This window comes from Lissotriton vulgaris, chromosome 8 (assembly GCF_964263255.1).
Source record: "Lissotriton vulgaris chromosome 8, aLisVul1.2, whole genome shotgun sequence".
Taxonomy (NCBI): Eukaryota; Metazoa; Chordata; class Amphibia; order Caudata; family Salamandridae; genus Lissotriton; species Lissotriton vulgaris.
This window is the reverse complement of record NC_141696.1, coordinates 627,193,415-627,209,162: the sequence shown is the minus strand read 5'-3', so window position 1 is coordinate 627,209,162 and position 15,748 is coordinate 627,193,415. Positions and strand designations below refer to the sequence as shown.

The following is a 15,748-nucleotide window of genomic DNA, read 5'->3' as shown; positions in this document are numbered from 1 at the left end:
GCACTGCCATGAACATATGAATTGACAGCGCTTTTAACTCTGATTTACAACCTCTCTAATAGTCATCTGGAAACCTTTACAAGAACATTAAAGAGCAGCTTTCCACGTGAACCAATACTTCCTGTATTTGTGGGGAACAATTATTTTCAGAATGTCACCAGCTAGATCAACAGCTTTCTAAAATAATTTACCACAGAATCTCTTCAATTGTCATTTGGAAACCTCGTTAAGGGAAAGTCACAGAACAGCGCTTCCAAATGTATTAATACTACCAGTATCCCTGGAAGGCCTTTATTTTTCAAAATGTAATAAGTAAGACTGGCGCAGTGGTTTGAACATACATATTATCTCAACATTATGAAGTTTATAGTTGCAATCATTAGTCATTGCTCGTTTATAATGTTTTCCTGAAATTTTATGAGGAGCTTCATTTGGCTGTGACTATTTTGATGTTGATATGAGGTGAATTTCTACATGTTTCTTCTCATTCCATGGCAATTCTGTTATTACGGACTTTTGCTATATAATGTGAGAGGGAATTTTTGGCAACGCACCACACGACTCATTATTTCAAGAGGCTTTTCATACATCTGAAAACAATGTAGTAAACAAGCAAAACTCTCTCATAGCTATGATTTATTAATCATATGTGTTGATATTGTTTTACTAGCATTTGACATATAATGTGAGGGAGAAATTTCTACTTTCAGTTATTCAAGAGGACTTTTCATGATATTGTATGCAATATTATGTGTCATCTTTGAGGAATGGTACGTGGTTTTTTATTGCTATTCTGCAGAATGTTGCGTCAGCTAAGACAGTAGCTTTATATCCCTCGCAAACTATTGTTCTGCTTACACCTCTTTAAGTAGATAACGCCTTTCTACCTGATCTTAGCCTTTCACCATATCAGTTTGTACGGACCATCTATTAGATTGCTTCATCACCTCATCAGCTAAAAAGAGTTTATATGTTCGTCACTCTGTCAACGCAACATAATATTAAGTAAATACAAACTACTTCATCTTTGACAACTTTGCCCGCTATTGTTCTTTACATCTTTAAATATTTGAGGCGACGCTCTATTTTCCTCAGAATGTATTTTTTATGAAATGTTATTATTGCCTTCACCTATGATGTATATAACTTGCTCAGTTTGAGATATTGCATTATATGTTGCATTGCTATTTTCTGCTTATTGTTGTCAATTGTGAATTTGTTTTCATAATTGTTTCTCACCATGTTACCACATCAATACGTTACTGTAGAGCACCTATGAAACACAATATACAAATGTCCACTAATAGGAATGGGCGTAAAATACCTAAACAACCACTCTTTACAGAAGTTTTGAAACAATCTACTGCTATGCCAACGAAAGGGAACTCGTCCTCTTCAACGAATATGCCCCAAGCTGCGCCCTCTCATGGTGACCAGACTTTAACAGACACCATGCAACATATATTGCAGGAGCTTTCTGGGGTCAATCGTCGATTGGAAGGGATGGATATCACAATTACATCTCTGGCTGAAAAAACTAAATCGATTAGAGCAGACCTTACAACTTTTCATACTAGAATTGAAAGACTTGACTCTAAAATAATGGCCAGGGAGAGTCGCCTTGATACAGTCCAAAGCTCAGACCAAGATCTTCTCTTTTTGCACAGCAAAATCATTGACTTAGAAGATCGCAGTAGAAGAGACAATCTCCGCTTCTTTAGCTTTCCGGAAAATATTGAAGGACACAACACGAAAATATTCCTCTGTGATACCCTTCCAATAATGACTGGAATTTCCTTTACTCCACCCTCTTGAAATTCAACGAGCTCACAGAATTGGCCATCTACGCACAGACCCTGCTGCGCGCTCGAGGCCAATTATTGCCTGTTTTCTTTGTCATGAGCAAACCCGACAAATATTGACTGCAGCTTGCTCACAAGGCTCTTTTCTTTTTAAGGGTCATAATATTCACGTAGCAGCAGATTTTTCTAAAGACGAATGAAAGACGGAAGGCGTTTCTTGCCATGCGGCCTCAACTACGTCAGTTAGACATTAAATATGGGTTGTGTGAGCCTACACGCTTCCGTATTACCAATAATTGAGAAACCAAGGACTTCTATGACCCTGAACTTCTACAAAAATTCTTAGATGACATCAAATCTCAGGACATGGATACACAGTCCTCCCATTGTGAACAGTTCCAACCGTCTTCTTCCTTTTCCCCACAACTGCCGGTGCAAAGCCCACGAGCATCTAGTAACTCCAGACAACGGGGTAGAGACTTGAATAGAGTCAATTGTTCCCAGGAAGATAAAGTCCCAGCTTTGCATTCTGTCTCTACACTTGCAAAGGAGCAGCAGAGAGACAAATCTAGATCACCTCTTAAAACTCCTTCAGATGCTGACTGAATAGTTTACTATTATTTAACTGTCTGTTTCTGTGCTTTGTTGTACTTTTGCCATATCTTGTATTCAATTCTGATTTTCTTCATCAATATTAATATTAGAGAACTTATATTCAGTATTATTTTTCTGCAATGAGATGTTTATCTACCTATTATTAAATTGCCTGTTATATGCTTAGACATAGTTCTTAGTAAATTGCATGTTTTATCTTCATCCTCAATCCCTGTTCGGGGTATTGGACTTACTTTATCTTTTTCTGCACGTTTTATCATTCCTATGTTGCTCAATGGATTAAGGTAGGTATTGGTATTCCCTTTCTTTATATGTCCAAATTCTATGATTATGCATATTCCCCCCCCCCCCCGAATTTTATTCTATAGTGCAACACGTTACCCTTCATTACAGTATATCATTATAATATGTATTTCTCTAGCTTTAGCTTGGATATTAAGTGCTAATATCCTATGCGCCTTTTGAGTTCTTTTAATTATGAGTGCTCATTTTATCGGTCATTCATATTTTGTTAAAAGCTGCTGTTATTTGAATTCCTCATAATTTTGCCATCATTTATGTCACTCGTCCCATACTGTATTCTTACTGTTTTACCATGTTAAGGTTCTGTTTGTTGATATTTCGTTAATAAGCTGTAACAAGATACTGCAGGGCATAATCTAAGATAGTCATTCTAGTATTTGGCTGATTAATTACTACCTAAGGCATTCTTAAATTGTTTTCCTCACTCCTCTATCATATTCTACTGTATCTATATCTCTTTGTTAATTCATTCCCCAGGGCTCCTTAACTTACACTATCATCTACTGCGCTGATCCATACTTTTTCTTTTCCTAGATGGGGTCCTGTCCCGCGGCGGTGCTCTAATGTGCCCAGGCCTGCGGTTCACAGTCTAGGTTTCTTAACTTTTCTTCATATCTTGTTCTCACATCCACTTCTTCTAATCTCCCTTTCCCCTACTTTTTTCTATTTCTATTTATTCTTTCAAATACATAACATCTGCCTCATTTCTACTTGACTACTCACATACCTCTATCCTGTTTGATTCCGTCCTTTCTCTGCACTATTATCTTATAAGTTTTTGATACTATCACCTCTTTTCTTACTTAATAACCAGAGTAACTCCTTCTCCTATTCTGCCCTACCCCCCCTATTCCTCTTCTTTATTATTTCTTTGAATATTTTCCACTATGACTCAAGCTCATCCTTTATCTGTTGTTACATGGAATGTACATGGTCTCACCCATTACATTAAAAGAAAGAAAGTTCTTTCATATTTGCAGTCCAAACATGTGGACATAGCTTTATTGCAGGAAACGCACCTGGATGAAATTGAATCTAACAAACTCAGTAGAGACTGGGTTGGGAAGGTCATTCATAGCAGCATACGTAGGAATGACCCCACCAACCCTAATCCTGTCCGTAAATGTGGAGTGGCTATTCTTATCCGGCGATCGCTTCCCATTACAATTTCCAAGACATGGTCAGATCCTGATGGTCGCTATGTCTTCGCTAAATTACGAATTGGGAATTCTTCAATTTGTCGTGGATCCATTTATGCTCCGATTGGTACTAAAAACAATTTTTCCTCCAATTGAATTGTCTTCTTACTGAGATCAATGCTTCCCAATATCTCATCGGAGGGGACTGGAATTTGGTTCAAGATCCTATCCTCGACAAAACTGGTCAGTTTGACAGGGTTAATGCAGCAGATAAGGACATCTTACAAGACATACTTTCAGATAATGGTTTGGTTGACCATTGGCGTCTCAGTCATCCACATGATAAGGAATATACATTCTTTTCTTCCTTGCATGGCACATTTTCCCGTTTGGATTATTTTCTGTTATCTCATAAAGCGGTTCAATTGGTCACAGATTCTAACGTTTTGGAAGCTGCTTTATCTGATCACTCTCCTGTTCTTATATCTCTTGATTTAGGTTTATCTAAACCAGGGCGCAAACCATGGCGAATGAGTTTACAGAAATATAGGACACATGGGGGTAAGCTTTTGCAATCTCATTTCCAAGATGATCTCACTATTAATGAGGACTCTGTCTCTTCTACTCTTCTAAGAGAACAATTTGGGCAGCAGCAAAAGCCCCTATTAGAGGGTAGTTAATGCAGGATGCTGCTCTTATCAACAAGAATAATATTGCAAAACAAACCGAACTAGAACGAGACATTCAACATTACTCTAAACTATATATATATATCGAACCCTACTTTACAGAATCGCAAATTGTTGGAACAAACACGCATGTCTCTTAATGGTCTCTTTACAACTAAGGCTGAGTATGCATTGCAGAAGATGAAAGGGAGACATTACGAACAAGGAGAAAAGGCTGGCCGATAATTGGCTGCACAACTGCGTCATAGAGAAGCTGCTATGGCTATTCCAGCTATTAAGTCGACCCAGGGTGAAATACTCACCAGACCTCAGGAAATAGTTAATGAATTCACCTCCTTTTATAGATCTCTATATACCCCAAGTAATCAGCTTGATTTGGATAAAATGTCAACTTTTCTAGAGAAGGTGAATCTTCCGCAGCTTTCGGATGATGGCAGAGCCTTACTTGAAGGTAATATCACGAGAGACAAGATTTCTTCGGCTATCACTCCTCTGCCATATCATAAAGCCCCTGGAGAGGACTGTTTCCCCGCCAAATTTTATAGATGGACTGGTCAGAATATGATAGATACTTTGCATGCTGCGTTTCTAGAGGCTGACAAAGAATTCTCCTTTGGCCCCCTTTCTAATAAAGCAATTATAGCTGTTCTACCCAAGCCAGGCAAAGACCCTCTTTTATGCGGAAGTTATCGCCCTATATCCCTCTTAAATTCGGATATTAAGATTCTAGCTAGTATTCTTGCGTCCCGTGTTCGCAAAGTCTTACCCTCCTTGATATAGAATTCCCAAGTGGGTTTTGTCCCAGGCCGTTCTTCCCGAAATCATCTTCGTACATTGTCTCACACGTTATGGACTGCTAAACATCTTCCAGAAGATGCCTTGGCTCTCTCACTTGATGCTGTTTTGTCCCAGGCCGTTCTTCCCGAAATCATCTTCGTACATTGTCTCACACGTTATGGACTGCTAAACATCTTTCAGAAGATGCCTTGGCTCTCTCACTTGATGCTGAGAAAGCATTTGATTGCATTGAATGGGAATATCTCTTTACAATAATGCATAGATTTGGTTTGGGTGACCAATTTATTAATAAAGTACGTTTATTATACGATAGCCCATTAGCTCAAGCCAACTGTGGAGGTTTCTTATCTACCCCATTTCCATTTCGCAGAGGTACACGCCCGGGTTGTCCATTGTCCCCTCTTCTTTTTCTCTTAGCAATGGAACCTCTTCCTGCTGTAATTCGCCAGGCTGATGATATTACAGGTATCCCCCTTCCAATTGGCCCTTCTAAAATGTATTTATATGCAGATGACATTCTTCTTACTCTTACTAACCTCCCCGATCTCTCACAGCCCTTCTTCAAATTATTAATGATTTTTCCTCCTTTTCTGGTTATAAAATAAATTGGGACAAAAGTGAAGCGTTACCTATTTCAGTTGGCACTACAAAATCAGCAATTTCTGGATTTCCTTTTCACTGGCAATCTTCACACCTTAAGTATCTCGGGATTCTGATTAATAGAGGTTTGGAAAATATGGTTGCGGATAATTTAGCTCCTTTATTTTCTCAAATGCAGAGGGATTTTGATAAGTGGAAAGCTCTAGGATTATCTTTATGGGGTAGAGTTCAAGCTATTAGGATGGTTACTTTACCAAGATTCATTTAAGTTTTGGGTATGCTCCCCCCTCCAAATTCCTTTAGTTACTCTTAGATCAATCGACTCCAAGATAAAGCTCTTTATTTGGGGCACAGCTAAACCGCGCCTTGCTGCTGCTAAATTAAAGGCCCATCAGTTATATGGAGGCATGGGTCTTCCATCCATTAAACATTATTCACTTGCCCTACACATTTCTCAACTCTCATATTTTCTAAACTAATCTAAAGACATTCCACAATGTGTATCAATTGAACATGATTTCTATCTCAGGATTCAGGACTATCCCTTTTATACGGTACTGGTACTTGTTCTTAGGATCCTAAAAATCCTATCTTATCAGCCATGCATAGATCTTGGCAGAGGGGTCATCGCATATTAAGTTCGAATCCGCAAATTCACATTAAAGCTCCCTTGTGGAATAATTCAGCTATTCGTATCAATGGTCGTACTTTATCCTGGCTTTTGTGGAGAGAAGCCAGCATTTCTTCTCTGGATCAACTCTTACATGATGGAGATTTTAAAACATTTCCCCAACTTTGTGAGGAATTTAATCTTCCACTCCTACATTCCTCTAAATAGGTTCAACTTCAACCATGTCTTAAAAAACAATTAGGCTCTACACTTTGGTTGCTTCAGGTTTCTCCAATATTATCTTATCTGCAACTATGGGGGAAGTTTAAGGGGGTGACCTCTGGTCTTCATAAAACCTTTTTGCTCCCTCTTTTTTCACAACCGCTCTCACATACTCTTCGGACTAAATGGCAATCTTGCTTATCTTATGTATCCAATGCTCAATGGGATCAAGTTCGGGAGGGGTTGCACAAAGGCGTTCGAGAAGTGCGTCTCAAATTCTGTATCTTTATAATTCTTCATGATTGTCACTGGTTAAACTACATCAAGCTCGGTTATTATCGCATACTTCTTGCTGGAGATGTTCTAATCCTGGTTGTGACATATCATATCATTTGCTAATGTCCACGCACCAGACCCTTCTGGATCTTTGTTGGCAAAACTTTGAACTCTACAATGGCATTAATTTTAACACTGACATCTCCCACCATTATTTTACATGACTTCCGTGGTTTTCCAAAACTTTCTAAGCCACAGACTCGTCTTCTTCACACTGCTTTGGCTACAGCCAAAATTTGCATTTTACGCCATTGGAAGTCTTCATTTGCTCCTTCTCAGGAAGAATGGTTGGTGTCAATGATGCAGACAGCCTTACATGAACGCACAATTTACAATCTTCAGGACCAAGCGGACATCTTTCTTCAAACTTGGTCCCGCTTTTTGGAAACCACATTGGATGACTATTTTAACCCAACTCCCTCTTCTAATGTACATCCTTTACCTACTTAATTTTATTATCTCATATGCTTTTCCTGTACTATTTCATTCTCTTTATCCTTTCTCTTTCCTTCCCTCTCCCTCCCACCCCCCCCCCCCCCCCATTACTCTGGCAACCTTTTTTTTTCTTTCTTCTATTTTTCTTTTTTTCCCCTTCTTTCTTTTAATCTTGATTATATTTATTTAGTCATTCCGTTACTTACATATAAGATACATTCATACCTTTTGTGTTATTTTATAACAGATTGTAGAGTATGTACTGTTAACTTTTTCCTTATCTCTATTACTAGGAGTACATTTCATAATCTATCAATTCATTCTTTTCATATATTTTGCAAATATGGTTTTCTTATTTACCTTATTCACGTTGATATTTACTATGTATTTTATTGCATAATTCAATAAAAAATTTCAACACAGTAATGATGCTGTTAACCAGTGCACTATATGGCTCCCCGTCCCCAGGACCTGTATATATTGTACTACTAGATGGGATTGCGGTTCATTTGTCAGGTCACCCCATGCTTTCCACTGAACTTTTCTGAATCACCCTAGTGTTGATGGCAGATGAAAGAGGGGTGGCCCAGCCACTTTTGGATGCAGACGTGCATGCTCTTTACCCAAGTGCATTCTGCGCAGCAGGAGATGGTGTTTATTTTTTAGAGTCTCCTGCTCCTCGCGAGTCCTACAACACACTGGTCCTGGTAGTCCTGGCAGGGTGCAAGCTGAGTGAAGAGAATGTCCGCCCTCAAAAGTGCCTATTTCAGAAACTGAGCCCCTCATATTAATTTGCTTACTCAAAATCACCATGTGTTTTTGGGTACCTACATTGTATGATCATAATAAGAAAAATCAAGATTTATTCCAGAAACTGTATTATGTTTTCTATTTTTGTTTTTAAACTGGCACCACCATATCCTGGCTAGAGAAGGCAGTTGGTACTCCCAAATGAGCATTCATTGTGGGTTTCACTCTTTTAGGAGTTCAGCTCAGATGTCAACAAAAAAGTACAGTGAAAGGGAGAATCTCCAGTTGGTCTTGCATGCTTTTCAAGCTCAAGGGAGTAAAACACACAAACTGTCGAGAAATGCACAAGAGAAGATCAGTACAGTTTAACCAAAGCTATAGAGAGGACTTCAACCCCAAAATAGACTACCCATGGACAACCAATTTCAGTCCCAACTTTTTAAGGAAATTCTGTTGATGTTACCGCCTCCACCTGTGCTAGGAAAAAAAACGATGGTGCTATTCTCTATGCAGACTCACTATATATAGATTGTCCCAACCATAACTAATGACTTTACTTGGTGATTTTCAACATTTACCTTTTACACATGCACAGGCTTAAGTTGACATCCCCTCTAACAACAGAGTGTTCTGGCAGGAAAAAGTACAAACAATCATTTTAATATAGGGAGGATAATATGCTTGTGATCAACGAATATCAAGGAAAGTCTCTTATAGTGAAAACCAAAATAAGTGTTTTCTGGCTCACTAAAAGATTACAGATTTGCATTACAAACTCACTATGCAAACAACTTTTCAGCCGGAGGTTAATGCAAGATCAAATAATTCACACTAATAGCACTAACCTTTGCAGCCTTTTTGTCTCCTTCAGTGCGGACTCCTAAAAGCCGTCTAAGTAGGAAATATGAAATCTCGAGCTCTGTAAAGATTTCAGGGAGTGCTCCGACAGCACCAAGGACCTGCCCCACCATTCGGTCAGCCCGGCAAAGTGTGGGATCTATTTTTGTGCCAACACCTAGAGAAGTGGGAAAATTGTGTTCTAAATGTCATATATGCCAATTGCAAAGCAAACATTTATGCAAAATGCAGAAATTATGTCAAGATCAACACAGCAAACACCCTGCTCCTTTTTAATTCTCATAGATACCAGTTGATTCATGACTGACAAATTCAATAGGTTTGTTTTTCATAGTTCTAGCTTTGAATGAGATGTTCCTGTGTTAGCCATTTTCAGGACCACTGTAATGAAGTGCAATCTGTGGTTTGTAGGTATTGCAGTCAGCATTTTGTGATGATGCTGGTGTAGTGGTGAAAGTGTTGATGCAGCCGCAACTACTATGTTGGGTTATGCAGTATTGCTAATGATGTATATGTTAACCTAAGAAGATTCATAATTCTAAAACTTCTTTTCAAGCTACTGGTTGATCCAGAAACATTTAGCAACACAATCTCACTGGTGGCATGTAATAAGGCACCAGATACAAATCCACATTACATCACCACCAATGACTCTAAAGGTCCATTAAGGCGACCCCATTACTAGTGTTGCTATTTACCAACATTTTTCCTATCCCCAAAAAGTCTGGATGAAATCAAAGAGAACCTAAGTAATAAGTAAAAAGAAAAAAGGCTGCTAAAAAGTTTAAGCTAATGAGCTGAAGTAGGCAAGATAGCAATGTGGAACCTGCAGGAAGATGACAATCAGAAAGAACACTACCAGTGATATGTAACTAACACGTCTATTGAATACTCCTTCCACAGATTGTTCATGCTAAATGACTCTGAAAGCAGGATCACAGGAGGATAATGGGGTGAGGCCACAGAATGTGACCAACAAGCACTAGGCCACCTCTTTATGAAAGTGAATCTCACTTCTAGAATCAAAATCAATGATTAACAGAGGTTTATCACTGTACCTGCTCAGCAAAGTCAACAGTGCTAGTTTACTTCTTGTTGAACAACTTAAAAGCCCTTAGGAGGGCACTTTTGCACCAGTTCATAGCATTCTTTATTGCACAACATTACGCATCTAGAAATAACTTGTTTTGCTTAGCATACAAACCGAGAATGCAAATTTAGGTTTACCAGGAAGTCTGTAATCCCTATTGTAGGAAGGTGGATATCGGACTATGGTTACCCCAGATTGTTTTGCCTAGTGTTTAGCTGGTTTTCGACTTAGTTTGCCTGGGACCCTGCTAATCAGGGCCCCAGGCTATCTGCTCTCTCTGAAAAATGGACTCCATGTACCCTAGGTACATCTCCAATTGGGTATTGGGTCACCTTATCAGCCCCTGTACAGTACTATAGGTACCCAGGAAATAGGTGCATCCAAGGCCTACAAGGGGCTGCAGCATATCTTTTGCCACCCCTGGCTGGCTATCCAAACTGACAACTGGCTGATCACTCAGCTGGGGCAGGGTGGTGTATTCACCCCTTGCTTGGATATAGTATACCTATATCTACACTTATATCTGGACACATATGCACCTATAAGTCACTCCTATGGCAGGCCTTAACAATCCTGGAGGCAGAGTGCTTGGTTTTATGTGAGAAGGTGCTCTAGCATGAGCTGAGCCTGTCTGCAGCTGTCGGGACCAACTCCCTTAGCTGTTCCAGGATATTGCCATACCATATACTCTTAAGTGCATTATAATCCTCGCGGTTACTTGCTAACTTTGGTTTGGCTTTATCAAAACATGTTGTGTAAGGTGTCATACTCTTTGGAATACTAACCCCTCACCAGTCCTGGCGACGGGGGTAGCATTCCACCCTTCTAGAAGGAGAAGACATGTTACTTTGCTTAAACGCAGTTAAATCTAACCAAAGCCCCAGCATCACAAAATGGATGCTGCTGCCACAGACACAAGTCTGGCCTCCTGCTGCTGACCGAAACTCCGGCAGGGGAGGCCTGGACAAATGGTATCCTGTCACACGGAGGTGTTACACCACCCCAGACAGGAGATAGTGGATTGTAGCAGGGAGGGTTGAATGAAACTAGACATTGCCTGGGAAGCACAAGGCTTCCCATGCATAGTCCAGTTCAAACCGGTGCTGGGACACTCCAGTCCCAGCTCTGGCACGAAACTGGACAAAGGGAAAGGGGTGTAACCCCCCCTTCCTGGGTCCCACCCATAGGAGGGACCTAGCAGGTAATCCAGCCCCTTGATTTGGAATAAAGGTAGGAGCTGTACCCAGGAGCATTAGATTATTCTGAACGAAACTTTGATACAGAACTCTGGACCCTTCGACATCCCACTCGACGTGGAAGACTGAAGAATCTCCCTTGTGGTCAAGGAGTGACCACCCTGTGCAAACAGGCACCATCCAGCGCCCAACGTTTGCTTTGTTGCAGTTCCCGCTGAAACTCGAGCGACAGATCGACAAGACCCAGCTTCCCTGACTTCTAACAGCCCGATCCACAGTCCCAGCGAATCTGAGACCCGTGGAGGAGACGTGAAGCGTGGAGCCGGCCATCTTGAAAAGACTGCGAAGTGCTGACCGTGAAGCTTCCGAGGCACCCTCGAAGCTGTGCATTGGGGTTTGAGAAGCCCCAGTCACGAGCAGCTTGTGCACCGAAGATCTCCCCTCCACACTCATCGAGTGCTGCATGGGGCCCTTTTGCATTTTCCTGCTCGACGCGTTGGTCCGGTCGCTTGCCCGTTGGCTAGTGGCCCCAGAACCGACAAACCTTTAAATTTACACTGCTAGTCTGGTTGCTCCAGACTGGCCCTCGCTCCCCTGAAAAGGAGCCACCGCTCTGACCTTGCTGGTCCGAGTAAGAAGCGATCTTCAAATCCTGCGTGGGTTGCACTTGCCAAGGCTTATTAACTCCGATCCGGAAGCCGACACCGCCGACAGCGAGAGCCTTCGTGGGACAGCTCGTGCTCCACTCCTGGTCATCGTCGATGCCCCAGAGTCCACGTGGCAGCGGAGACAAGCTTCACGACAACCACCTGATTGCGCCCAACATCGCCAGGTCACTTCCTGGTTCCATCCTGGTCACTGGCTAGTGACCCAGACTCTGTACCCCTGCTTTCAGGTACTCTACATCTTCGATCCACCCTTGGATTCAACCGGAATCTTCATCTGCAGGCTCCATAGATCTCCACGACGAAACCAGACACACTTTGGCACCTATGCACCCGCTTCCTGTGGGTGAGGTAACGACCTAACACCGGTGCTCCTGTAGTGGTTTACACCTCTAGTGTCCTAGTTTAAAGTGGGATAATTCTATTCCAGTCGGAAGACTTCCAAAACAGTAACTCAATAACTTTTACGCGCCATTGACTTTGCATTGGTGCATGCGTGTGCTTTAGGCCTTGCACCCGTGTCCCGCGGGCCTCTCCCAACTTCATCACTGCTAGTCCCGAGTAGTCCCAGCGATTCACAACGCCCTAGGCCTTACCATTGTTCGAGAGGTGGTACTTGTACCACTATTTTAGTATGTGGTTTGAGTGGCCACCAGGCCTATCCAAAATTGTGCAACTTTTAAATGTTTAATTGTGCTTTTGTTTAAACGCTTGTGCCTCTGCACTTATGAAGAGTACAGAGGATTATTCTAGTAATAAATACATATATTTTTATAATGTATAACTTGTGTGGTGTCCTTTCATTTGATATTACAAGATTGCATATGGTAAAACAGCTGGCTTAATACCAGCGAGGTGTAGGGGATTCCCACACTGAATCCTGTAGGTGCTCCTGTAGAGGTGAAACAAGCCTCTAGTTTTTTCAAAATGTCTCTGGTTCAAAGATCCAAGTAGTTCATCAAGGTTTTATTCAAAAAAGTCATATCATGATCATATTGACTCAGATGATAATGTTCACTTTTTATCCATCACAAACATATCAAGATGCAAAAATCCCTATGCATTTCGGGACATATGTCCCTTCATCAGGGGACTCAAATTTATCTGTAAGGAAAACAAACACTGTTTCAGGAAGGGGACTTTACCCTCAGAGTAAACAAGATGTGGCTGGAAAATAGGAACAAAGTGTGATGGGTGACGCTGGAGCAAAACGAAGTGAAGCCAATTGCTGTAAAATTGTGAACACCAAATAATATGACTGAGTAAAAACGAAAGCCCAAACTGGAAGTGAAAAGGATATATGCGGGGATTGTGCCTGCATGCATGCTGGAAGATAAACGATAGAAAGATATCTAAAATACGAGTAGAAATCCCCGATAAAACACCTGACTTGTGCGCATAACATAAATGGCAGGAAACGGTCTGAAAACCGAGACTCGAGTATACAATTCTTACCCAAACGTTCGAGATGCCGCATTCAGTAGCGGATACCAGCGGGAAGCGTTGTGTGTGGAGGAGAGGGTGTGTTATTAGAGCGGGTAGTGCGACATAGAAAACGGACCGTAGGGGACAAACAGCATAAAAGAAGGACTGTTATATAAACAGAGCATCGCGAGTGAAAGGTTTAAAAGGTGTCAAAAGACCCCGGGACTCCATGGGAAGTAGCAAATATGAATGACCAATGTAAACTCAAATAAAATTACATACAAGGTAAACAACAGTAGTACATGTACGTGATAATCAGAGGAACACAGCAGGTGTCGGCCATCTTGGATAGGGAAGGCTTTTAGAAAGAAAGGTTAGGAACAGTTAAGTAAGATCAGTAGGTTAGGAGTAATAACTCGAGATTCAAGAAAACTAGACAATTATCATCAACAAATATTTAAGAGGAAGGTCATAGGAGGTGAAGGGGAAACAGGAGATGTGGAAAAAAGCAGAGAAATAGATTGAAAAATGAGTCAGAAAAATGGGTTCAAGAAAAGGAAAATAGAGACAGAGTGGAAGACCTTAGAACAGAGAGTAGAGAAAGTAGAAAACATTAAGATGAAAGATCGTCATCCCAAAGAGGAGAAATATAGTAGAAAGAGGATAGAAACAAATACAGAACAGAAATCAAGAGGCATGTTCAAAGGAAGCTTATATAGTTGCTTCCTTTGAACATGCCTCTTGATTTCTGTTCTGTATTTGTTTATATCCTCTTTCTACTATATTTCTCCTCTTTGGGATGACTATCTTTCATCTTAATGTTTTCTACTTCCCACTCTCTCTATATTTTCACACCACCACATCACACTGGGAAACCACCACATCACACTGGGACACCACCACATCACTCGGGGACACCACCACATCACTCGGGGACACCACCACATCACTCGGGGACACCACCACATCACTCGGGGACACCACCACATCACTCGGGGACACCACCGCATCACTCGGGGACACCACCGCATCACTCGGGGACACCACCGCATCACTCGGGGACACCACAGCATCACTCGGGGACACCACAGCATCACTCGGGGACACCACAGCATCACTCGGCACCACAACAGCATCACTCGGCACCACAACAGCATCACTCGGCACCACAACAGCATCACTCGGCACCACAACAGCATCACTCGGCACCACAACAGCATCACTCGGCACCACAACAGCATCACTCGGCACCACAACAGCATCACTCGGCACCACAACAGCATCACTCGGCACCACAACAGCATCACTCGGCACCACAACAGCATCACTCGGCACCACAACAGCATCACTCGGCACCACAACAGCATCACTCGGCACCACAACAGCATCACTCGGCACCACAACAGCATCACTCGGCACCACAACAGCATCACTCGGCACCACAACAGCATCACTCGGCACCACAACAGCATCACTCGGCACCACAACAGCATCACTCGGCACCACAACAGCATCACTCGGCACCACAACAGCATCACTCGGCACCACAACAGCATCACTCAGCACCACAACAGCATCACTCAGCACCACAACAGCACTGTCCTTGCTTGCTACCAACAAGCATTGCCATAGCCAATAGGACTCGCATTTGGAAAGTGTAAGCTATTGTCTTTGTGAATAACAATGCTATTAATTTATATATTTTCAAAGCCAACACATATTTAAAAAAATTATCATTTACAATACCAATAGCTCACACTTTCCTAATGCGAGACCTATTGCATTGCAAATGCTTGTTACTATTACAGTAGACTCACATGATCGGGAATTCATGCATGGCACTGAATAGGAAGGGTTACCGGATGATTGTACACTGTAGATTTACCACATGCTCTAGAGGGGTTGAGGTGCTCCTGCGCAAGGGCTGTCCTTACGTGGTAAAAAACACCTGGACAGACGTGCAGGGTAGGTATGCAGCAAGCACGGGTATAGGGAAGGTAGAATAATCAATGTGGTTTCAGTTTACGCCCCACCTGGACTGCAGCGTCTAACATTGCAAGACGCGGGGGCGTTGACGTTGGCCGTGCCAGTAGGATCCCTAGTACTGGGGGGTGACTTTAATATGATTATGAAGGCCTCAGTGACCGACTTCCGCCTAGACCTGACCCAACGCATGGCTCACCACTGCAGGGATTCACAGATGCTCTGGGGGTGG

The 15,748-nt window shown here is 41.9% G+C and overlaps 1 protein-coding gene across 1 annotated transcript in view; it reads right to left on the bottom strand.

Moving 5' to 3' along the window:
• The window catches only part of EIF2S3 (eukaryotic translation initiation factor 2 subunit gamma), a 438,788-nt gene that overhangs the window by 94,506 nt on the left and 328,534 nt on the right, over window positions 1–15,748 (bottom strand). Inside the window, exon 10 of the mRNA XM_086936140.1 lies at window positions 9,145–9,314. Within this exon, the coding sequence (XP_086792266.1) occupies window positions 9,145–9,314 (170 nt within the window). The remainder of the gene's footprint in view (window positions 1–9,144; window positions 9,315–15,748) is intronic.